General features: G+C 42.1%; 1 protein-coding gene across 1 annotated transcript; it reads left to right on the top strand.

Annotated features, from left to right (window-relative positions):
- The first annotated feature begins 8065 nt into the window (after positions 1 to 8065).
- Positions 8066 to 9740, top strand: LOC148120156 (endogenous retrovirus group K member 5 Gag polyprotein-like). The gene is made up of 2 exons (XM_087895873.1): positions 8066 to 8156; positions 8614 to 9740. The coding sequence occupies exons 1-2, from the start codon at positions 8066 to 8068 to the stop codon at positions 9738 to 9740; spliced, it is 1218 nt and encodes a 405-aa protein (XP_087751999.1).
- Positions 9741 to 23853: the final 14113 nt, after the last annotated feature.

Below are 23853 nucleotides of genomic sequence, written 5' to 3'. Positions count from 1 at the left end.
AGTGAAAGCTAAATAAAGTCTTCCACCTTATAAGCTGCTTTTTCTCAGAGATCTTTATCACCACAACAGAAAGGAAACAAGAGCATCCAGCTCTCTGCACTTTCTGTATCTTCTATGACTTGATGTTCTTGCTGTTGCTGCACCTTGTTTTCTCCTCACTAACCCAGACCCTGTCCATAGCAGGGTTACCTGGAAGCCTGCCTTTGCCTTTCTTTCCCTTTTCTCTTCATACTTTATGAGTTTTACACATTGCAGCTTAAATAATCACATTAATTCTGTTTTCTCATCTGTTTCTATTTTATTTCTATGATGAACATTTGTGCTCTAGGAGGGAGTGTATATTGAGAATTGGAGATGAACCAAATTCCTGAAACTTTGGAGCCAAAATCTACCTGAGGTTGAAACTCTACCAATACAGGAAAAGGACATTAACACAGCAGGTCTGTTGCAACTTTCTGATGTCTTTCTAGTGGCTGAGTGGGCCACACCCGCCCAGCTGAAGGTTTGTGTACTGGCTGCAGGTGTGTGGGGAGCACTGTGGATCCACAGCACAGAAATAAGTGCCTGAGTCTGTGGTCTGAGAGGAGGAAATGTACAAAGAGCTGCGGCGTTCCTGAGTGACTGTCGTGGACTTCAGTCTTCCACTCTGCTTTGCTCCAGAAGGATTGTAGAACAGGCTGATGAGGTGTCCCCCAGGGCTTTGGTAAAACCACTGCACTTGGTTTGCAGAGGTGGAAAAGTTGCACTGCAGTTTTGCATGCTCTCCCTCCTGCAGCACCAAGGACACAGGACTCTGCTTCACTTGCTGCCCGTTCACCCCTGATTAGAAACAGAGAAAGACACAGATGGGGGTCACTGAGCATCCACAGAATCCTGAACTCACCCCATATCCTTTGAGAAAGTGAGTGCTCTGCAGGACCCTTGAGCTGCTTTTAACCCCTCCATGTACTGAGCAAAATCATCTCTGTCCCTTGAAAGTGAACAGTCACACTCACAGAAAACCTGAGTGCACAGCAACATGAGCAGGGAACAGAGCAGCCTCTTCATGGTGCTTATCTGGCAGCTGTAGACAGAAATAAATAACCAACCTCTGGACTGTGGTGTCAGGTTGGTTGCTGAAGTGTCCTCCTCCTGCAACCAGTCAGCCCCACCCAGGAAGCCTGTCTGGCCAAACACTGCAGAGTTTTCTCCCAGCCTTCTGAGCCTGAAGCTCCTGCCAAATCAGACCTGGCTGAGAGTCTGGATGTAGCACACCATGGGGGGCATTTTGAGATGACCCTTGTGTTATATGCAGTTAGGAATCCTGGAAGCAGGAGAGGACCAACCACTCCCATGAGAACAAACCTCAGTTGCACACAGAGCCTAGCACACTAGGTAAAGCAACAGTTAAAAGTTTTACTCAGGAAACAGATGCATGTTCTGACTAAAAACCCTTTACTGGTGCCTGAGAGATGGCTCAGCAGATAAGGATCCTTGTCCATTCAGGAGGCCATAGCTCCTTCCCCAGAGTCTTCTTCAGATGGCTCAAAGCTGCCTCTAACTCCAGCTTCAAGGGACCTGATGCTCTCCTTTGTTCTCCCCAGAACCTATAGGTAAGTACCAGATATTTACATAGACCCACTTTCATACACATTAAAAAAAGACAAAGAAAAAGAATTTTTGCCTGTGAAATAACTGTAGTGAAATCTACATAGGAGAAGAAGAAACAGGAACATAATGATAAAGTATACGTGTGATGGATTCATAGTTTTGGGATGCATTTTAAAAATTGGAACACTTCTACTACAGTCAAGGTTTCTACTAAATGTTCAAAATATGACCACATAAGAAGGAAGTGGATTGGGGGAAATAAAGATAGGAGTGCTGTGTTCCAGAGTGACAGGGTCAGCAGTGCTGGTGTGCTATTACACGTGATGACCACTTGGGGCAATGCACTGTACATTCATAACAGTAGAGGAACACATTATAAAGTCTTCAATATAAAGATCATTTCTTGAGAAATGAGACTAGAAATTATATGCTGACACACAATCTCTTCAAAATATCTCTCCGCTAAGCTTAGACCATGTCAGCCTATCACAGTCTCAAAGAGTATTAGAACAACTAATATCCTCTAATCTTTAGGATAGTTTGGGTAAAATATTGATTGAGGCTTAAAAAATGTTGCATTTTTTTTATCTGAGTCAAAATTCTACCAAAGGAGAAATCAGATCTTTTTTTGAGAACTGAGAAATAAAAAATTCAAAGAAAGTACAATACACATAACCCACACTCTGTGAATTTTCAATTTTTACATTTTTTTTTACTCCTTTTAATCTATGACTATCTGTAGTCTGTCTCTTTAAAGACTTTACCTTTTTTAAGCATTAGCTTTACTTTATAACTCTTTATACTCTTTTTCTTCTCTATTCCAAGCTTACACACATTTATCCAACACTGTGACCCATTTAGAGGTCTTTTATGTCTGAATTTGTCCTATTGTGAATCTGTAATTCTTTACTGTCCAGGAGCACTTCTTAAAATGCTAAGCTCTTCTTAAAAACTTAAGTTGCACCACTAGTAGGGGTAATACGGTACCACCCAGTCTAAGAATTAATCTGCACTATTATTTTAATACAATAGTTCTGGTTCAGCTCTGCACAGTCCAACATGGTGGAGCCACTTGTGCCTCTGAGCCATGCAGACCAACTCACTTCCAGGAACACAGCAAGTCCACATCAGGGTTTTCACAGAGATGTTTTCTGTTAGAGGTCCTCCAATTTAGGAGAGAGCAGTATTTCAGGGGATAAAAGTATGGGTTCTCTTTAGCAATGACTTCCATCCTACTCTGTTTGAAAATTCACAGATTCCTAGGTTTCTAGGACTTTGATCTGAAATTTGTTGCTGTATTTCAGGATTCTGAGCAAGCCCCACTTAGAGAAAGCACACAGCCCTCCATCACAGGGCCACTCCTTTAAGCCCTTCTGCACCCTTAGTTTGTGTCGGCCCATATTTCTATATGGTATGACAGCCAGGCTCAAAATCCATAGACCACATCTGAAGTGGTCAAGTAACATTCCAGACAGGCTGTCGCTAACCTAACAAAAGATCAGAATGTTGTTTTGCTCCTTTCTTTATAATCTGGAGGATGCCTGATAGAGATGCTAATTTAAGCCTATGTGACAGCTAGCGTATGCTAGTATAGCTAGCTGTATAGAGTAGACAGGTAGATGTGGGCATGACTAAAAGACACTCACCTGGTTACATAGGAAACAGAATGCTAATGATTGTATCCCTCAGTTTATGTTTTGATACATAAGGCTGTTTGGATAATACAGCAGGAGGAATTATTCAGGATGTAAACTCTGGATTTCATCAGGGATCTCTGAGAATCTCCCTCCCAATAAAGACATCACCTGACAGGTTTGTGTGCAGCTTCCCCTGCTGTCTCCCTCACTGTGTTACTCAGAGCACAGTAGTACAGGGCAGAGTCCGACAGTTGCACTGAGGACTTCTGCAGGTGGAAGGATCTGTTGCTCTTATGGAGAGTGGCATGGAAAACTTGGTGCTCTGTCCTCTTGTTGTCTGTGGCACTTCTTAGCAGTAGTTGAGGGACTTTGTTGAGATATTGCACATACCAAGAAAGGAAAGGAAGTAAATTAGTAGTCTGATAGGTACAGTTCATCTTTATAGGAAATCCCTCTGTGACAGTAACCAAGCCTTTTGTCTGGGTCACTGAGTCTCCATTGCTCATCCCTGAAAATAAATAAATGAACAAATGAATGAGTGAGTAAATAAATAAATAAGGAGGAATAACATTGCTATGTGAGAGCAAAGGTAAAGACTTTCATAGCTGTAAGAAAATAACATCACCACCACTTAAGGTAAATGTAACTTACTGAGCATTAAGAGGAGCAGCAGAATTGACCAGGTGTCAAGAAGCATGTTCATAGAGGTCAATGACACTTGTTTCTTGCGTTTACCAAACTTACAGAGCAAGTCTTGGAACCTTATTGAAACTCATAAACAAAGACCTCCTTCTGCACAATGACAGTCTGCCATGTGACGCCACCATCTGGATGAGATGTTAATCATATGTGAAGAGGCATCTCCCTCCTCTGGTTTCCCTTTAAACTACCACACATGCATGCATAACACATTGTGGGCAATTTGAAACCTCACCCAAAGGAGACAGGTATAAAATCCCCAGAGGGTGACTGAAACCACCAATGTTACTGAACTGTAGGTATCCTGTGGTATTTAGTGTGATGAGTGTACATTAAAGAGTATACACACACACCGCTGACAAAATATATGTACTTTTTCTCATTTTATTAGTTCTTGTAGAATGTTATGCAATGAATTTTTGTTATACTAACCTGCCCCCCCATCAATCTTGCCAGATTGATCCACTTTTTCTTACCAACACAATTTTGTGTCCCTTGCCTCTGACATAAAATAAAATACATCAAGGTTTGCATTGCAGTTTGTACAGCCCATATAGTCTTGAATATGTGACCTTCAGTGGAAGATAGTCTATGCACTAGTGACTGCACCGATAAATAAACTTGATTCTCTCAATCAGTCGCTACCAACTTCCCTTATCTAAGGGTGGGAATGCCCACTTTCCCTCTGCTTGCTGGAATTGCTTCTGCCCTGGTTCTTTGCAAGTCCTATGTGTGCTGTCAACTTCTGTGAGTTCATATGTGCTGCTGCCATGATGTGTCCGGATAACACTGTCTCCCTGTAGTCATCCCCATCTATGGCTCTCACATTCTTTCCACCCTTTCTTCCTCAGTGACCTCTGACCTGGGAGGAGGGTGTGTGATGGAGACATACCATCAGGGGCTGAATGTCCTGCACTCTTTTCTTCTCTACAGAACAGTGAGTTCTGGTTCTCTGTGACAATCACCACATGCTTCAACCAGAGGAAGGGAAAGATGAAACTGCATTTCAATGTTTAAAATTTTTTTCAAAACTAAGCAAAGAGAAGACTGTCCAATATGATTTTGAGTGATTTGAAGCTAACTTTCTTATTTTGTGTTTTTAATGTCTATACTGTAGTTGACACTTGCAAACTAACAACTGAAAAATGCTGCACTGAAAAGCCTGTGACTCAGGATGTGCCTGGATCTCCAGGCTCTGGGGCAGGTTGGAGGACAGGCTGCAGGTGCCTGGGGGAGAAGCATGTATTTGTGGCTAAGAAGTACATAGTAGATTCTCCAGGTTGTGTATCTGATGTGCAGGGAGAAATGTTTGGCTTTTTTTTTATTGAGTGAAACTTGTCTTTGATTCTACTTTTTTTCTCATAATTGAACAAATGTCAGTAATGAGCTTAAGATGCTTTCCAGGTCCTTGCTTATACAAAGGAAAGTAGGATGAGACACTGTTTACATATGTGAAGCTGATGACAATGCTGGCTCCCTCCTGGACTCATAGTGGAAGGATGCTGTTTCCCATGCTCACTGTGTCTCACCCCTATGCAGAAAGATGGAAAGAAAGGAGAACAGTTATCAGTTCATTACTATCCATGATTCTTTTTTTATACAGTAGCTAGAAAAAACCTGTATAAGATGGAATCCCCTTTGGATATCTCAGAAATACCCCCTGAGTACTATATGGTCTTACAATACTTGTCATTCAGCTGCAGCCACAGAATAATGAAGGAAGTAGAAAGATATGTCTTCATTGTTATTCCAGTTCAATTAAGCTCCAGTATAGATTGTGATGACATGCTACAGCTTCCAGGGTGTTGTTCTTTTTCAGAAACAATTCTACCTCTTGAATCATTCACTCAGCCATTGGGAAGATGGTTGTGTTTTTGCCCTAAGCCTACACATTTAGCATATAAGGAAGTGAGTTCTCTGCATACCCCAGCAGCTGAGGTCTACTACCACCTTGTGGTTGTATCCTTAACCAGAGAGGCCTCTGCTTAAGTATTCTCTGACTTGTGAGGGACTCAGAAATATAAAATACTAATATGTCATATCAAGTGAGTCCTAGTACTCAGAGATCAAGAACGGTATTTGTACACACTAGTAGGCTTGTTTCCTAACTATAAATCTAACAAAGCTTATTTATAATGTGTCATATTTAAATGTATATGTATGATGATGTTTTCATATGCAAATTATATATGCACATATATCATGTATTCATGTGTGTGTGTTTATGTGTGTGTGTGTGTGTGTGTGTGTGTGATAGAGAGAGGGAGAGAGAGAGATATTTCTTATGTCTAGAATTGTATTTACTGACATACTTCCTTATCACAGAATGCTCAGGTCATTCATCTAGCAAGTTCTCCTTTTCTTGGAGACAGATACATATGCTAATATTTCTCCTTGAGAGCTATGATACACAAAATAGACTTTTAGATCTCTTGCGGGTTTTCAGATGCAAGAAGACAATGCTGTTTCCATTTAAGTGAATTTCTGTTGACAATACAGGTATGACGTCTTTATGCTTGCATCTTGTCTTCCAGAGAAGTTGGCCTGGAATCACAAATGCACATAGGAACCACTCTTAGGGAAGTTCTCAGAAGTCATTTTATCTTGAGGATATTACCATCCATTTTGCTCACTCCCACAGAATCTAGGCTGAATTATTGATATTGATGTGGGATTCCCCCCCTGTATGCTGTGATTAATGAATGAAGGAACTGCTTTGGCCTGTTGAGAGGGCAGAACAGAAATGGGTGGGGAAAACTGAATGGAATGCTGGGAAGAAGAGGTGTAGAGAGAAGCCATGGATCCTAAGCCTGAGATTGATGCCAGTTAGAACCTTGCCGGTAAACCACAGTCACGTAGCAATACACAGATTACTAGAGATGGGTTAAATTAAGATGTAAAAGTAAGTCAATAGGAAGTTAGAGCTAATGGGCCAAACAGTGATTTAACTAGTACAGTTTCTGTGTGATTATTTTGGATCAGGACCCCTGGGACAAGCAAGCAGCTCCTTGCAACAACTGGCACCTATGTGGCCAACTAAATCCACATAAAACCTGAGAGTACTTGAAAAGAAATTCTACACAAAAAATACAGAGTTTAACACAGCTTCTTGCTGTTTGCTGGTGGCAAACTAAAACTAAACTGAATGCTGGGAGAAAGTAGGCAGAGTTAATGAGATACCATACAGCTGCCAGAGAAGAAAGATGTGAACCTTTAGTTGGAACCTTGCTGGTATGCCAAGAGTCACTTGGTAAATATAATATAATAGAAATGTGTTAATTTAAGATGTAAGAGCTAGCTAGAAACATGTTTAAGATATTAGTTAAACAACATTGCAAATAATATAGTGTCTGTGTGGTTATTTTGGTTCTGGGCATCCAGGAATGAGCCTCTGCCAAGATCTATCAAAATTCCAGCTCAGTTCTTCATAGAAATAGAAAAAAATCAATCTTCTGCTTCATGTAGAAACACAAAAAATCTCAAATAGCTAAAATTGTAGGTACCAAAGTCTTTTTTCCCATCTCCTGGCGATTCACAGGGCCGTGTGACCTCTGGCTCCCTGGAGATTCTGTACTAGCACTGGCTTGAGGGGTTAGCTTAGGAAGAACCTGACTCTCTTTGTTATGGTGATTCCACCTGTATTCAAGGTTTTAGCAGTGGGCTCCACACGCCTGGTCTCCCCCGGCTGATTCTGCCTGAGGCGCCGGGGCCTTTATTCTCCTTCCTGCTTCTTTTGGGAGGAGGCCTTGCCCTTTTTGATCCTGCTTGCCCACTTCTATAAATACCCGACTTGAGTTTAATAAAGTTGCCATTTACTCTTGGTAAATGAGTAAGGTCCTTTTTTTGTGTGTGTGTCTCTTTAAACCCTCAGGACAATCGTCCATTCTCATGGGCCCGAGTTCGGGAAGGCACGCGCCTGGATTGGGTGTGGGTATCCACAGAAAAGTGCGGGGTCTTACAGATGGCGTCCCTTGGGTCGGCTTTGAAGAAGAATTGAAGAATTGCGTCCTGCTGTCAGTGGATCCACCACGAGAACCCCAAAAGAGGTGAGGGTCCCCCACGATCTGGAATCTGGCCAGTTTTGTAATGTGCAATTGTGCACGTGTGATAAGGGGGTGAATAGTTTGATTTTTAGGAAAATGGGTGCTGAAATGTCCACTCCAGAGTTAGAAGGGCAATTAGCAGATCAGCTACTGCAGCTTGTGGAAAAACTAGGCACCAGGATCAAAGGTGACACAGCACAAGGTAATTTCAGAGCTCAGTCCTTGGTTCTCTCTGACTGGGAACCTTAATATCGAGGACTGGGAACAAGTTAGGGCTGATCTACGTGTTGCACAGAGAGAACGGGGAACTAAAGCCGTCCCTCTAGCGATCTATTTGCTATGGTGTCTTATCAGAGATGCCCTCCTTAGTGAAGATGTTTTAGTGAAGGAACAGTTAGAGGTTTTGAACAAAATCCTTGAGGAAATTCAGAAAGTAGAATCTGTGAGCTCTATCAGGAGTTTTGAGGATCAAGAAGTCAAAAGCATTGATAATTTAGATGAAGAAGAGGAAATATTAGAAGGCGAAATCACACTTCTAACCAAACAGCTAGAGAAGGAGGAAGGCGGGGCCACTAGCAGAGATGCCCCCATTAGGCCTCCTCCGCAAAGAGCATTTTCTGCCACCCCAAACCGTTGTGCTACAGCTTTCGCCCCTGTAAATCTGGAGGCGGGAACTCGGGAGTTTTCAAACAGGCCTGATAATCTTGGTAGAGATAGGGCAATTTGTTCCACTGAAGGAACTCTTGGCCAGCAAGTACTTAACATTAGACAGCCTGACTCTCTGACTTTTAAGATTGTCAAGCAATTGAAGGAAGCGGTCGTTGCTTATGGTGTTCACGTTTCCTTCACTGTGACATTGCTGGAGTCCTTTGTTAAGCTCAACCTTATGCCCAGCGACTGGATACAACTTTGCAAGGCCTGTCTCTCTGGGGGTGAATTTTTACTGTGGAGAGATGACTTGCGAAGGATTTGCAAGGAAACCGCGGGGCTTAATGCCACCGCCAGTTTCTCCCAGCATGACCTTGATGAGTTACTTGGAGGGGGTCAATATTCTGATCTCACAGTGCAAATCATTTACGATCCTGCAGTTTGCGCTCTAGTAGCTGCCGCAGCGATAAAGGCATGGAAATCTCTACCAGTTGAAGGAACAGGAGAACTACTCTCAAAAATTGTACAGGGACCTACAGAGTCTTATTCTGAATTTATAAACCACCTCTTAGAGGTAGGCAGCCGTACTCTTGGGGATATTAATTCTTACTTGCCAGCAGTAAAGCTATTAGCCTATGAAAATGCTAACAGATCTTGCCAGGAAGTTTTGCGCCTGCATAGAAACAAGGGCCTGGATGATTTTATTCATCTGTGCAGAGGCATAGTTCCTTCTACTGTGGTGGGACAGGTGGTCACTTCTGCCCCTAGGGAGGTTGCAGCCAAAACTGGATCAAAAAATTGCTTTCAGTGTGGGAAGCCCGGGCATATTAGAAAAGACTGCCCAGCTATTAAAGGAGTGGTTGATCCTTCCAGGAGTAACCCTGGTGTCTGCCCCAGATGCCAGAAAGGAACGCACTGGGCAAGCAACTGCTGGTCTAAAACTGACAGTCAGGGCATTCCCCTACCTGTGTCAAAAAACGGGAGAAGGGGCCGGCCTAGGGCCCCGAAAATGCAAGTGTACGGGGCTATGAGCGAGCCAAATGCTCAGATCAGATTCGTCCCTCAAAGAAGCGCCTCACTGTCTGCGAACTTGCCCGAAGTACCCCAGGAGGTGCAGGATTAGCTCTCTGCGCCTCTGCCCGGGCAGTGTTAACACCGCAGATGGGGGCACAAGCATTAGGGACTGAGGTGTTTCGACCCATTCCAGAGAACTCTGTAGGGTTAGTGCTGGGCCGAAGCAGTTCTGTGCTTGAAGGAATTAAAGTTTTGCCAGGTATTATAGACAGCAATCATTCGGGAGAGATTAAAGTTATGGTGGAAGCCACCGTGGGGGTCCTTGTCATCCCCCGTGGGGAGAGGATAGCCCAACTGGTTCTCCTGCGCAGTTTTCACTCTGCTAATCCTTTAAATAAACAAGTACGAGGAGGAGGTGAAAGGCTTGACTCCAGTAAATCCCCTGGGACTTCTCTTCCCCAGAGACCCCTGGGACGTTCTGGGTCTCTAGCCTAAAGGACCGCCCTGCTCTCACTCTAACCATCCGTGGGAAGAAATTCACGGGTCTCCCTGACACCGGGGCTGACTCGTCCATGGTTGCTAAGAAACATTGGCCCGCTACCTGGCCCCTTCAGCTGGCCTGCACTGCGTTAGAGGGGGTCGGTGTAGTCAGCTCCCTGGAGCGCAGCACGCAATACCTTTATTGGGAGGACGAAGAGGGCCATGCTGGCGTTTTTAAACCTTATGTTCTAGAACACCTTCCTCTTAACCTGTGAGGAAGAGATGTGTTACAGGCTATGGGAGCGGTGCTGACAACGGAACCTGTGTGGCGCATGCTAGCTAATCAGGGCTTTGTCCCCGGCCGAGGTCTGGGAAAAAATCTCCAGGAAGACGTTCAGGCCTTAGTCGACAAGAACTTGATCCAGCAATTGCCTGGACAACGTGCAGGGCTAGGAAATTTTTCTTAGGGGCCATTGCAGAGCAGTCAGATTATATACCTATTAAATGGAAAACTGAAAAACCTGTGTGGATTGAGCAATGGTCCCTTAGTAAGGAGAAACTACTGGCTGCTCAGACCTTGGTCCAGGAACAGCTGGAGGTGGGGCATATAGTGCTCTCCACCTCCCCCTGGAATACACCTATTTTTGTGGTTAAAAAGAAATCAGGTAAATGGAGATTGTTGCAGGATCTCAGAGCCATAAATGATTGCATGGAAATAATGGGAAGCACCCAACCAGGTTTGCCACAGCCGGTGGGTATCCCTGCAGGATACCATCTGTTAGTTATTGACCTGAAGGATTGTTTTTTCACCATTCCCCTGCATCCAAAAGACTCTGATAAATTTGCTTTCAGTGTGCCTTCCACAAATCTCATAGAGCCTTTCAAATGCTACCAGTGGAAAACCTTGCCACAAGGAATGTCATGTAGTCCAGCCATTTGTCAGGTGTTTGTGGCAAGGGTTATTGCCCCAATCAGACAGAAATATCCTCAATTGTATATGATCCACTACATTGATGACATAGTTCTCACTGGACAGGAACCAAAAATAGTTCTTGAGGCCTTTGCTGACCTGCAAGAGTGTCTAGCACATGCTGGGTTGGTGATTGCTGCTGATAAGGTACAACAGCAGTTCCCATATCAATATTTGGGGCATCAGTTGTTGCAAACAGGAGTAAAACCTCAAAAAGTCACTCTCTGCCTAGACAAGTTACAAACTTTAAATGAATTTCAAAAGCTGCTTGGGAACCTCAATTGGATCCGGCCTTGTTTGGGTATCCCTACTGGAACCCTAAAGCCGCTTTTTGACATCCTGTAGGGAAACTCAGACCCAATTTCCCCTCGAGAGTTAACTCCCCAGGCAAGACAGTGTATTTCACTGATTGAAGAAAGGCTTGCCTCTGCTCATGTCCAGTATATAGACTATAATCAACCTCTGTTCTTAATAATTTTTCCTTCCCAGCATAGCCCTACTGGAGTTTTTTGGCAAACAGGGCCAATCCTATGGGTGCATGAACACGTGTCACCTGTAAAAATTGTTATATCTTATCCATCAGCTGTGCTGCGCATTATTCAGAAAGGATATAAACTGTGTTTGCAAACCTTTGGTATGTTACCTGATAAAGTTATTACACCATATACCCCGTCAGAAATAACTTGGCTGCAGAATTTTGCTGAAGATTGGACCTTATTTCTATGCACCAATCCCTGTAAGTTTGATAATCATTACCCTTCTAATAAGCTAGTCACCTTTTTCAAGAATCATCCGGTGTGTTTCCCTAAAGTTATTTCATTAAAGCCTTTGGCTGGGGCTAGGAATGTATTTACTGATGGCTCCTCCACAGGAAGAGCTGTGGTGTTCTCCTTGCCTGATGTTTGCACCCGAGCCGTTGATACTAACTCTGCTCAGATAACTGAATTAATCGCAGTACAACTGGCCCTGGAAAAATAGGCTGACATTCCATTTAACCTCTATACTGACAGTCAGTATATTAGCAAAATTCTTGCACCTTTAGAAACTGCAGCTTATATTGCTTCTGTGTCTCGAGTCCAGATTCAGCTTCTGGCTATTCAGGCATTGCTTTGGGCCAGGTCTGTTCCCATATACGTGGGACATTTGAGGGCACATAGCGATCTTCCTGGCCCCCTGAGTGAAGGCAATGCCTTGGCTGATGAACTCACTCGCCAGGTTTATACAGTTAGTCAAGAATCTTATGAAGCTGCTAAGAAAGCTCATAATCGTTTTCATCTCAATGCTGGGTCTTTGAGATTTCATTATAAAATATCTCGGGAGCAAGCCACTGATATTGTTAAGAAGTGCCCTTTATGTGTAGAACTTTTAACTGCTCCCCATTTGGGAATTAACCCACGTGGGCTGGCTCCCAACCATTTATGGCAGATGGATGTTACCCACATTCCTTCTTTTGGACGTTTGCAGTATGTTCACATAACTGTGGACACATATTCACACCTTATCTTTGCCTCAGCTCATACAGGAGAAAAATTACGGGATGTTAAAAGCCACTGCCTGCAGGCTTTTGCCTACATGGGGGTCCCTAAATCTCTCAAAATGGACAACGGACCAGCCTATACCAGTGCTGGTTTTGCTAAGTTCTGCCAGGAGTTTCATATTTCTCACAAAACCAGTACACCCCATAACCCCCAGGGGCAGGCAGTCGTAGAGAGGACCCACTGCACTCTTATGGCTTATCTGCACAAAACTAAAAGGGGGGATTACAGTTCTCCCCCCAGAGAGCATCTATAGTTCATTTTATACATTTTAAACTTTCTGACTGTGGATGCTGGCTCCCATACGGTGGCCGAGAATCACTGGCAGCCTAGCTCCCCCGGGAAGCCCTTAGTGAAGTGGAAAAATCTGGCAAACGGCACTTGGTATGGTCCGGACCGGGTCTTAATTTGGGGCAGAGGAGCGGTTTGTGTATTTCCACAGGATGCAGAGCTCCCTATCTGAGTCCCTTAACGTCTGGTGCGGACCGTGGATTCCTCTGTTCAGAAACCTGAGGACGAGGCGAGATCAAGAGATCCCACGGACATGGCGGCGGAGGTGGCGGCGGAGTTGGCAGATTCCTGAGAGATGATCCAGTGCCTGATTTTACCCCTTTCCCAGCTTTGTGTCTTGCTCTGCCGTTATCTGTTCCTTTCAGCCAAGGCTGCTTGACCCCCTGAGGGAAAAACAGCTACTTCCCCTGCCTTGTTTACAGTGTTGGATGCTCAAGGCTAAAACCTTGCCAGATAGACAGAATTACCATAACAAGTAATTTAAATTCACAATTGGACACTGTAGTTAATCTTTACAACTGGGTGTGGATTTTGACCTCTGCTGGTCGCAGGTTTAGATTTGCTGCTTTTTCTCGGACCCCGAAATACAAAATTATTAATTGGCTCTAATTTAGTTTGACTAGTCATACCAGGGGTCCCATTTGCCAGTGCTGTAGCCCTACTCAAGGGCTCTATTCTGAGCCAATGTTTCAGATATTGTGCAAGCACTGTCTCTTCCAGGTATGCTTATGTGTACGTACGCTGGAGTGTCTTCACCTGGTCAATGGCTTCAGGTCCGCCATGGCCTGGCCCTAGTAGGCATTCGCCTTGGAGTATCTTTCAGCATAAAACCGGCTGAACGTGTTGGAGGATGGCATTGACCAGAGATGGGTCTAGATCACTGGGCAGGCTTTTCCAATCTAAGAACAGGAGTGTCTGAACCTGAGGCGTCATCCTGACGATGGATCCAGATTTGTCCTGACTGTTTCCCGGTGATGCCTAAGGCAGGTTTTGTCATCATATTTTTATATATTTTTAAAGGGAGACTTGTAGGTACCAAGGTCTTTTTCCCTTCTCCTGGCGATTAGCAGGGCCGTGTGATCTCCGGCTCCCTGGAGATATATATGAATGAAATAAATAGAAATGAGATCACCAAATAATAGGGAGACAAATTGTCAACTAGACATCTTTTACCAAAAATGAAAGAAACAGTGCCAAGAATGAATGTCATCTAACTGACCTGTTGACAAAAGGGTCCCCATGGAAATAAACAAATCAGACTATTTCCAAGGCTGTTGGTTGCTCTCCATAAGCTGATGGAAAGCCACTATTTAGGAAGACAACACCTGCATGTCGAATTGAACACGGAGAAGCTGGCTAACTAGAGCTTTCATCTCTGTGGAATAGTGTTCATGGTATAGGAATACTTTCTGAAAGCTACCAGAGCTTTTATCCTTCTACAAGTCAGTATCACATCTGTCCGAGTTTAAGTGTGAACTACTACAGTGGTAATTTTCTGTTTCCTCACTCCTTCTTTGTAGTTGGTGGAGATCTGATAAAGTCACAGCTGTGCAAATTCTCCTGCAGAGTCTGCCTGTGGCGGGGCTGTAAACTGCACACCCAGCCACAGTTTGGGGCCAGGCTGCAGGTTTGCTGGAAGCACTGTGCCTCTGCTGCACAGAGGTAGGTGCCAGAGTCCTCCAGCTGTACATCCCTGATGTGCAGGGTGCTCTTGCGCTCCTTAGAGTTGAAGGTTGAGTTTAACCTCCCTTTCTGTTTTGTTCCGGGAGTCAGGTTGAAAAGGCTGATGAGGCTGCCCCTGGAATTCTGCTGGAACCACTGCACACTTCTCATGGTTGTAGAAAAGTTGCATGTGAGAACAGAATTGGTTCCCTCGTGGAGACTCAGGGCTGAAGGACTCTGCTCCACCTCACCTCCTCTCACCCCTGCTTAGAAACAGAAAAGTAATTCAGAATTAATGAAGGATTTTATCAAATATCCCCAGAGACACCATGAGGATGACTGCACAGGGGCTCTGTTTTGGGTCATTCCCCCTTCACCACTGACATCTTTGCAGAATTCCTAAAGCAACTTAGGTGAACACAACTCACAGCAAATCCACACCCACAGAATCCACAACACAGCTCCCAGTTTCCTTTCCATGGCCCCTGTTCAATTGCTGGGGTGTCTTCTCTCCAGCTATGAGGGTGTCAAGTCTTGTGCCCAGACACACTTGTGCTTACACACAGCAGTTCTCTCCTAATCACTGAGCTTCCTCTTTCATCTGAACAAGAAACTCCACCCACCTCCACTGCACGATTGTGGAGGACAATGATGTAGAGCCCAGGACACTCTATTTCTAATGTATCACTTCTCATACGGGGAGTTTGGGAGAAGATGTGTAAGGAAGGGGAACTCATAAATGCAGAACATTGGTGTGAGAACTATGGCTCCAGTGAATTAAATGCAGCTTTGCAGAATCCTAGCAAGATTTTTGACTTTTTTATTGAAATTTTCTCAACAGTATATTCTGATCATTGTCTCTCCTTCTCCATCATTTCCAAGAGCTTCCAGACCTTCTCACGCACCCAACTCCATGCTCTTTCTTTTTTTGTCTCTTTTTAGAAATCAAAGAGGCAAACAAAGAAAACCCAAACAGAACAGATTAAAAAAAAAACAATGAAGAAACTCTCACACACACACACCTGAAACCGCTTAAAAACACAAAATACGTACAAACAGACAAAAGACCACTTAAGACAAAAATATGCTCACACTAAGCAATATCATGCAATAACATCATTGGATTCATCCTGTGTTGGCCATCTACTGCTGGGCATGGGACCACCCTTCATTGTGATCAACATAGCCAACAAGGAAGTCCTGGCAGGACTCTTAAATTACACTGACACATCAGCATGCAATGCACGGAACAGAATACAAGGAATTTCTTGCTCTTAAGATCATCATGTACATAGAAAATGTTTCCAACAGAGTTTTGTGGTTATAAGAAAAACAAGGCATGTCCTGCCCTGTTTTTACCTTGATTTATTTCCCGTCTCTTGGCTTCTGTCTAACTCTTCCACTGTGCCGTGCAGGAAAACGCAGCTGATACAGATCAGACTATGAATGCCTGCCTGCTCCAAGTCATTAAGGCTCCTCCTCTCTATCCTTCCATAACTTGTAAGTTTTCCTTCTCAAGTAGTTATTTCTCCTTTTTCTAGTTTAAAGTGTGTGTGTGTGTGTGTGTGTGTGTGTGTGTGTGTGTGTGTCTGTGTGTGTGTACATATATGTGAGATGATGGTATTGAAATAATTTCTATTTCTTTGAATTAGGGAAGTTATAAGCATAAAACTCAAAACAGAAAGCAGTGGAGATGTTTTCTCTTGAGTGTCCATCCTCATACTGTCCAGAGAGATTTTATTTTGCTAACATCTGTTCAGAGAATTGTTCTTAAAATAGATAGATAGACACATGGGATCCACTGAACAGGCTCTAGATGTCTGTGATTTTCTACAGAATGACTGAGAGTTAAAGACCCGGGTGATCTCTACAGCATCACCTCTACTCTTTGCTTTGTCAGTGGATTGCCTCATTTCCTTATGTCTGTTCTCAGGTCTTCAGATCTCTAGGCTACTTAAGGAAAGGTAATTTCTAGGTACTCTGCAGTGCCCCCTAGTGGATGGACATCACCAAGAAACCTGACTTCAGGCCATCTCCACAAGTCTCATTAAAACAGCTCTTTTAACTCCATCACTTCCTGGTGAAGGAAGTGCAGATGTTCAGGAGACAGGACGGTCTAGATGGAGTTGTTTTAAAAATGGTCAAGAAATATTTCAAAATTGCTCATCATTCTTAGAAAATAGTGAAATGCAAATTGAAACAACTTTGAGATTTCATCTCATGCCAGTTAGAGTATCTAAAATCAATAAAGCAACTAACAACAAATGCTGGTGGGGGCTAGTGGGGTGAAAGGAACCTTCATTCACTGTTGGGAGAATGACAATTGGCACAGTTACTCTGGAAATCAATATGGAGAGTCATTAAAAGCCATAAGCTAAATTTACCACACAACCCAGTTATGCGACTTCTTGCTATATGCCAAAGAACTCTACATCCCACTCCACAGATAGTCACTTGCTATATTCATTGTTTCTCTATTCACAGTAACTAGAAAATGGAAACAATTTAAATGATTTTAAATTTAATTATTAATTAATTAAATTAAATTAAAATTTATTTAATTACATGAATGCGTAATAAAATGTGGCACCTATACATTATTAATTATTCTTCTAAGTAAAGAAAAATGACATCATAAACTTTGCAGGTAGATGGATAGAACTAGAAAAGATTATTTAAAATGAGTTGACAGAGATCCCAAAAGACAAATGCTACATATTCTGTCACTGACCTCCTAATTACAATGGAAATTGTAGAGGTTCCTAACTCCAAATCTTCAAATGGAAATACATAACTTGGATTAGCCACAGAAGCCAGAAATATCCAAAAGGGAACACATAGTTGGTGAGAAGCTCCAGAAATTGAAATAGCAAGGTAACCATAATTTGGGACATAGAGGTTCAGAATTGAGATGTCATCTTGATGGATTTTTTTCTTTGATGAGTACAAAGTGTCCTTCCTTTCTCTTTTGATTAATTTTGGCTGGAAGTTTATTTTGTTAAATATTAAAATGGTCATACTATATTGCTTCATGAATCAATTTGCTTGGAAAATCTTTTCAAATCCTTTAATATGAATTAATGTCTGTCTTTGATGTTGAGGTGTGTTTCTTGCATGCAACAAAAGGGTGAATCTTGTTTTTACATCCATTCTGTTAGCCTGTATCTTTTTATTAGGGAACTGAGTCCATTGATATTAAGAGATATTAATTACCAATACATCCATTCTGTTAGCCTGTATCTTTTTATTAGGGAACTGAGTCCATTGATATTAAGAGATATTAATTGCCAATGATTATTAATTACTGATATTTATGTGGGAGGGGGGATTCTGGTCCAATCTTTTTGGTGTTCTGTATATTTTATATCAGGAACTTTTAGATCCAACATCCTGTTTGACCAATGTATCAATTTCTTCTGTTATATCTTCTCTGTCTGAGAGTTTCTCTTCTATCTCGGTCAAGGAACAACCTCAACAAAAATACTTCTTACCAAGGTAGGGGCATGGGAATTGATGAAATAAAAGTAAGGAATATCAAGACGCATAAAAATAATAAGAAACCATTATACAGTACTGGAAGGGTATTTCAGGGATTACTCAGACCCTGCAATCACCCAAGTTTATTTTTCTACAGCTTTTATACCCAAAGTAATTGGGGAGAAGGTAACAAAAACCTTATCATCATGTTACAAAAGGCTAACTCATAGTCAACTCTGAGACATCCAATTATTAGCATTCTGTTGTCTAGGTAGCAAGGTGCCCCAAGTCACATACTCCAAGTCATGTACCCTGAAGACCATCCTTCCTTAGGTATGCTTATAATTACAGAAGAAAGGAGCAGAAGCACATGGTCCATATTCCTTCAAACAAGAGTACGGTCAGGCTTATCAGAGTAATACCCCAGTCTCTGGTACCAATTTCTGTCTTAGTTAGGGTTTCTGCTGCTATGAGGAGACACCGTGACCACAGCAGCTATTATAAAGAAAAGAACATTTCATTGAGGTTGTTGGCTTACAGTTTCAGAGGTTCAGACCATTATCATCATGGCGGGAATGTGGTGTTGTGAAATCAGACATAGTGCTGGCTACATTTCGATCAGAAGGCAACATCTAGTAGACTCCCTCCCTCAGTGTGGCTTTATTCTAAACCCTCAAAGCCCTCCTCTCTATTGCCACCCTTCCTCCAACAAGAACATATTTACAAATATCACAGACCAACATAGCCACACCTCCTAATAGTGCCACTGCCTTTGTGAACCATTTTCTTTCAAACCATCACACCTAGATTTTCCATTTCCAGGATTCCCTTGACTTGTGCCTTCTTTGTTGCTTCTTATTTCATTTTCAGGTCTTAAACATTTTTATTCATTGCCTTCACCTGTTTGTTTGTAGTTTCCTGGATTTCTTTAAGGGATTTGTTAATTTCCTGTTTAGGAGCTTCTATTGTCTTCATGAGATTGGATTTAAGGCCATTTTATTATGTTTCAGCTGGGTTGGAATATCCAGGGCTTACATGTAGGATAGATGCACTCTGATGATGCCATATAGTCATCTCTCTTTGGGATTATTGAGTGTTTACCTGTCAATTTCTGAGTTTATCTTGTTGGATGAATGCTTTTTGATGTTTTTCATCCTGGTTTCTGTTTTCTCTCTGGTTTTGTGGCACGAGTGGCCCATGGTCATGGTGACCAGCGAATCTTCAGGTCTAATAGGTGTTTCTTTGGGGGATTTGGTGGATTGTTTGGCCTCTGGATTTCTGGGTACTAACTTGGTCTCCAGTAGAGCAGGAATCTTCTGCTGGAATTGTTGGCCTAGATATGGACCTCAGGAGAGAGGTGCTGTCTGGGATGCTGGGCAGTTTTCAAAGATGTTAGGGGCCTGTGGGTGGTGTTTTTCCTGGGGTTCTAGTACTGTGTGACCTCCAGCATAGCAGGAGTATTCTGCTGGGGATGGGGGTGGCTTTGTAGAAGAAGTTTAAGTAAGAAAAGGAAAGGGGGGGATTAAGTAATTATATTTTAACTTAACATTTTTTTTTAAAAAAAAACAAAGTATACAAGATAACCAGTACTGATAGTAAGTGAGTGTACTTTTTCTGTAGTTCCCTAGCAAGGCTTTAGATATTTTTAGACTTAATGCTTGTAACAATGCACCATTACATTGCTTTGAATACCTACAAATAAGGGGAAATTCTATGGCATGGACCTTCAGAGGTTGTAGGGACAATTTCTAAGATGTTATCATGCATGTGTACATCTCAACCACACACACACAACAGTGAACAGGTGCAATTATCTACATGTATAGCTAACATTAAATCACTGCAGCTCAGATGTGAGATAATGCATGTGCGCTATTGAAGTCATTCTCAAGTGAAAGGGGCAGTTCAGCCTACAAGAATGCACTCTTCCAAGTTTGCTAGCTGCAGTTTTAGGTGAAGACCATTACAGAGGATACTGAAATTCCATTGACAACAACATGATCAATATGTAAAGTCCCACTATGTTTCACATAGAATATCACACAGCAGGCTTTGTAAACAAGAGCCCAAGAACAGTGACATATTACATAGTAGAACCAAACAGAAAAAGACCTTTTAATGAAGGGACTTAGGTTGGTGATTTAATAAAGAATTTTAGATACACACTTTTCCCTACATGATCATGACATTAAAATCTAGATTAACCTGTACCTTGACCTATTAACAACCAAATATTTAATCCCTAAAAATTCCTTGTCTAGTCAGTGAGGTATGTGGAGGAACAGAGTGTGCTATATTTGTGGGTTAGATAGTGTTTAGCAATGACAGTTGATGATGATGATGCCCATAAGAGCATGAATAAATCTATCTGAATCCTTTGTAGCATTTAGTGATGATAGTGGTGGGTGATGATGCCAATAAAAACATGAATAAATCTCAGTGACATGTGATATGAACAGAATGAGAAACAGAAGAAGGCCTGCCATATAACTCTACAGACTTGAAGTTCTCAACCAGGCTAATTGTGCAGTGAAAAAAAATGTTAAAACCTATTGTCTGCAGAAGGTGAATTTATTTGAAAGGTATACATGAAATTCCATTCCTGGTGTGCCATAGGTATTGTGTATTTAGATGGTCTACAAATAACACTGCCTTCTCATTTCTTTATAAATAAAAACAAAAGTAAGAAATTAACAGCGTAATATGTAAGATAAATCACTTGGTATTTGAATCTTCAGATAAAATCTGCTTGTGTTCTATATTAATATATTCATATGTGGATGAGTATGTGAATGTGCTTATGTCTGTATGGGTATAAGTATGTGGGAGCATGGATAAGCACATGTGTATGGTCATGTACATGTAGAGACCAGAGTAAAGCCTTGTATGTTGTTCCCCAGGTTATGACCAGCTTGCTTGAATATATGTACACTTATATATTTGAGTACACATGTATTCACATGAGTGTGGAGGATAGAGGTCACTCATGGATGCCATTTTCAGGGAGCTGTCCACCTTGCCACCTTGACTAGAGGACACAAGCTTTCTTTGATGCCTGGAGCCCCTGGTTTGGTCATGGTTGAGAGCAGTGGGCTCTAGATATCTGTCTGTCCTCATCCAGCCCCAGAAGAGGCACCATTCTCAGTTTTTCATGTGTGTGTGCTGGAAATCATACTCAGGAGCTCAGGTTCCATGACACCTGCCCATTTCCTTTGATTACCCAAACATCAGCTTGAAAATTTTCTCCTCCTTTTCCTTTTTTCCTGTGTATTGTTATCCTCATAGGCTGTAAGCACAGAGGCATAAAATTATTTTTTACAATTCTCCCAAATACAGGAAGAAGTAATTAAAAGTCCATACTGGAGCCAGTGAGCCCTGACATCCACTAAGACTCTCAGTTGTGTGTCAGAGCACTACTATGTTAGGATATAAGAATTTATCTTTGATGTTCCAGTAGTAAAATCATATAAACCAGGGTGAAAGCAATGTGTAGTAATAAAAGATGCAGAAGGAATCATAACACAAATTCTTAAGCAGATTTGAAAAATATAGGTGTCAAAAAAATAAGATAGTACATTTATAACTGTGACGAATTCTTTGGAAAAAATGCCAAATTTTCTCCAATTCTTTATTCATTAATGATAATCACAGCACACAGAGGGGACTCCTACATCAGAGTACATTGCTTCTTTTCCTAATCTGTGATGAGGTATCAGTTCTGGCATCTGCTGGAAGTGTTAATATTCATAATAAAAGCAATTTATGAAATGTACCTCAGAATTCAGATGAAATAGTTTTTTTATAATTTATAATGATTGTTTATTAGAATGTTTTCGTAATTTTAAAGAATTTTATCTGATACATGATTTCATGATTTGCTTTGCTTTTATTACTTATTTTAGTGCTTTCATTAATTAATTTATTTTTTAATTAATTAATTTATTTATTAAAAATTTCCACCTCTTCCCTGTCTTTCTTTTCTCTCCCCCTCCCCATTACCCCTTCCCTCTCTCCTCCTTCCCACCCCCCCTTCCTCTCTAGTCTTAAGATCAGTCAGGGTTCCCTGCCCCATGGGAAGGCCAAGGTCCTCGCCTCTCCATACAGGTCTATAAAGGTGAGCATCCAAACAAACCAGGTTCACACAAAGTTAGTCCATGCAGTAGAATTAAATCCCAATGCCATTGTCCTTGGCTTCTCAGTGAGCCTTCATTGCCAGCCATGTTCAGAGTGTTCATTTTGATCACATGCTCCATCACTCCCAGTCCAGCTGGCGATGATAGGCTCCTGTTATATCAGTGTCCCTGTCTCAGTGGGTGGACGCACCCCTCATGATCCTGACATTCTTGCTCACGTTCTCTCTCCTTCTGTTCCTCATTTGGACCTAGGGAGCTAAGTCCAGTGCTCCAATGTGGGTCTCTGTCTCTATCTCCATTCATCACCAGATGAAGGTTCTATGGTGATATGCAAGATATTCATCATTGTGGCTATGGGACAAGGCCAGTTCAGGCATCCTTTCCTTTGCTGCCCAGGGAACAATCTAGGGATCTCTCCTTGGACCTGGGAACCCCTCTAGAATCAAGTCTCTTGGAAACCCTAAAATGGCTCCCTTAGTTGAGATATTTACTTCCCTGCTCCCATATCCATCCTTCCTCCATTCCACCGATCCCTTTCCCCCAAGCTATTGCGAATCCTCCCCTTCTCTCTATTCATCTCCCCTTACATCCACCCCCCTCCCCGTGCACCCATGTTTGCCTGGCAATCTTGTCTACTTCCAATATCCACGAGGATAACTATATGTTTTTGTTCAGGTTCACCTTCTTTAACTTCTCTAGGATCACGAATTATAGGCTCAAAGACTTTTAATTAGGGCTAGAATCCACTTATGAGTGAGTACATACGATATTCCTCTTTTTGGGTCTGGGTTACCTCACTCACTAAAGCATTTTCTATTTCCATCCATTTGCATGCAAAATTCAAGATGTCATTTTTTTTTTACCACTGATAAAACTCTAATGTGTATATGTTCCACATCTTCTTTAACCATTCTTCTATTGAGGGGTACCTAGGTTGTTTCCAGGTTCTGGCTATTACAAATAGTGCTGCTATGAACATAGTTGAACAAATACTTTTGTAGTATGATAGGGCATCTCTTGGGAATATTCCCAAGAGTGGAATTGCTGGGTCCTGAGGGAGGTTGACTCCCAGTTTCCTGAGAAACTGTCACACTGATGTCCACAGTGGCTGCACGAGTTTGCATTCCCACCGACAATGGATGAGTGTTCCCATCACTCCACCTCCTCTCCAGCATAGGCTATCAATGGAGTTTTTGAGTTTAACTATTCTGACAGGTGTAAGATGTTATCACAAAGTTGTTTTGATTTGCATTTCCCTAATTGCTAAGGAGGTTGAGCATGACTTTAAGTGTCTTTTTGGCCATTTGAACTTCTTCTGTTGAGAATTCTCTGTTCAGTTCAGTACCCCATTTTTTAATTGGGTTAATGAGAGTTTTAGTGTCTAGTTTCTTGAGTTCTTTGTATATTTTGGAGATCAGACCTTTGTCTGATGAGGGGTTGGTAAAGATCTTCTCCCAGTCAGAAGGTAGCATTTTTGTATTACTGACAGTATCCTTTGCTTTACTGAAGCTTCCCAGTTTCAGGAGGTCCCATTTATTCACTCTTTCTCTTATTGTCTGTGCTACTGGGGTTCTACCTAGGAAGTGGTCTCCCACGTCTTGTAGACTACTTTTCACTTTCTCTTCCATCAGGTTCAATGTGGCCAGGTTAATATTGAGGTCTTTAATCCATTTG

Source organism: Myodes glareolus, chromosome 12 (assembly GCF_982192425.1).
Source record: "Myodes glareolus chromosome 12, mMyoGla1.1, whole genome shotgun sequence".
NCBI classification, from domain to species: domain Eukaryota; kingdom Metazoa; phylum Chordata; class Mammalia; order Rodentia; family Cricetidae; genus Myodes; species Myodes glareolus.
Note: the sequence above shows the minus strand (reverse complement) of the source record. Positions and strands in the feature narration are given on the sequence as shown.

What these genes read in the sequence shown, in the direction of transcription:
- LOC148120156 (XM_087895873.1), top strand. Translation starts at nt 8,066, where the DNA reads ATGGGTGCTGAAATGTCCACTCCAGAGTTAGAAGGGCAATTAGCAGAT. An exon ending in ACTAGGCACCAGGATCAAAG is followed by an intron (nt 8,157 to 8,613) that starts GTGACACAGCAC and finishes GTTGTGCTACAG; the next exon opens with CTTTCGCCCCTGTAAATCTG.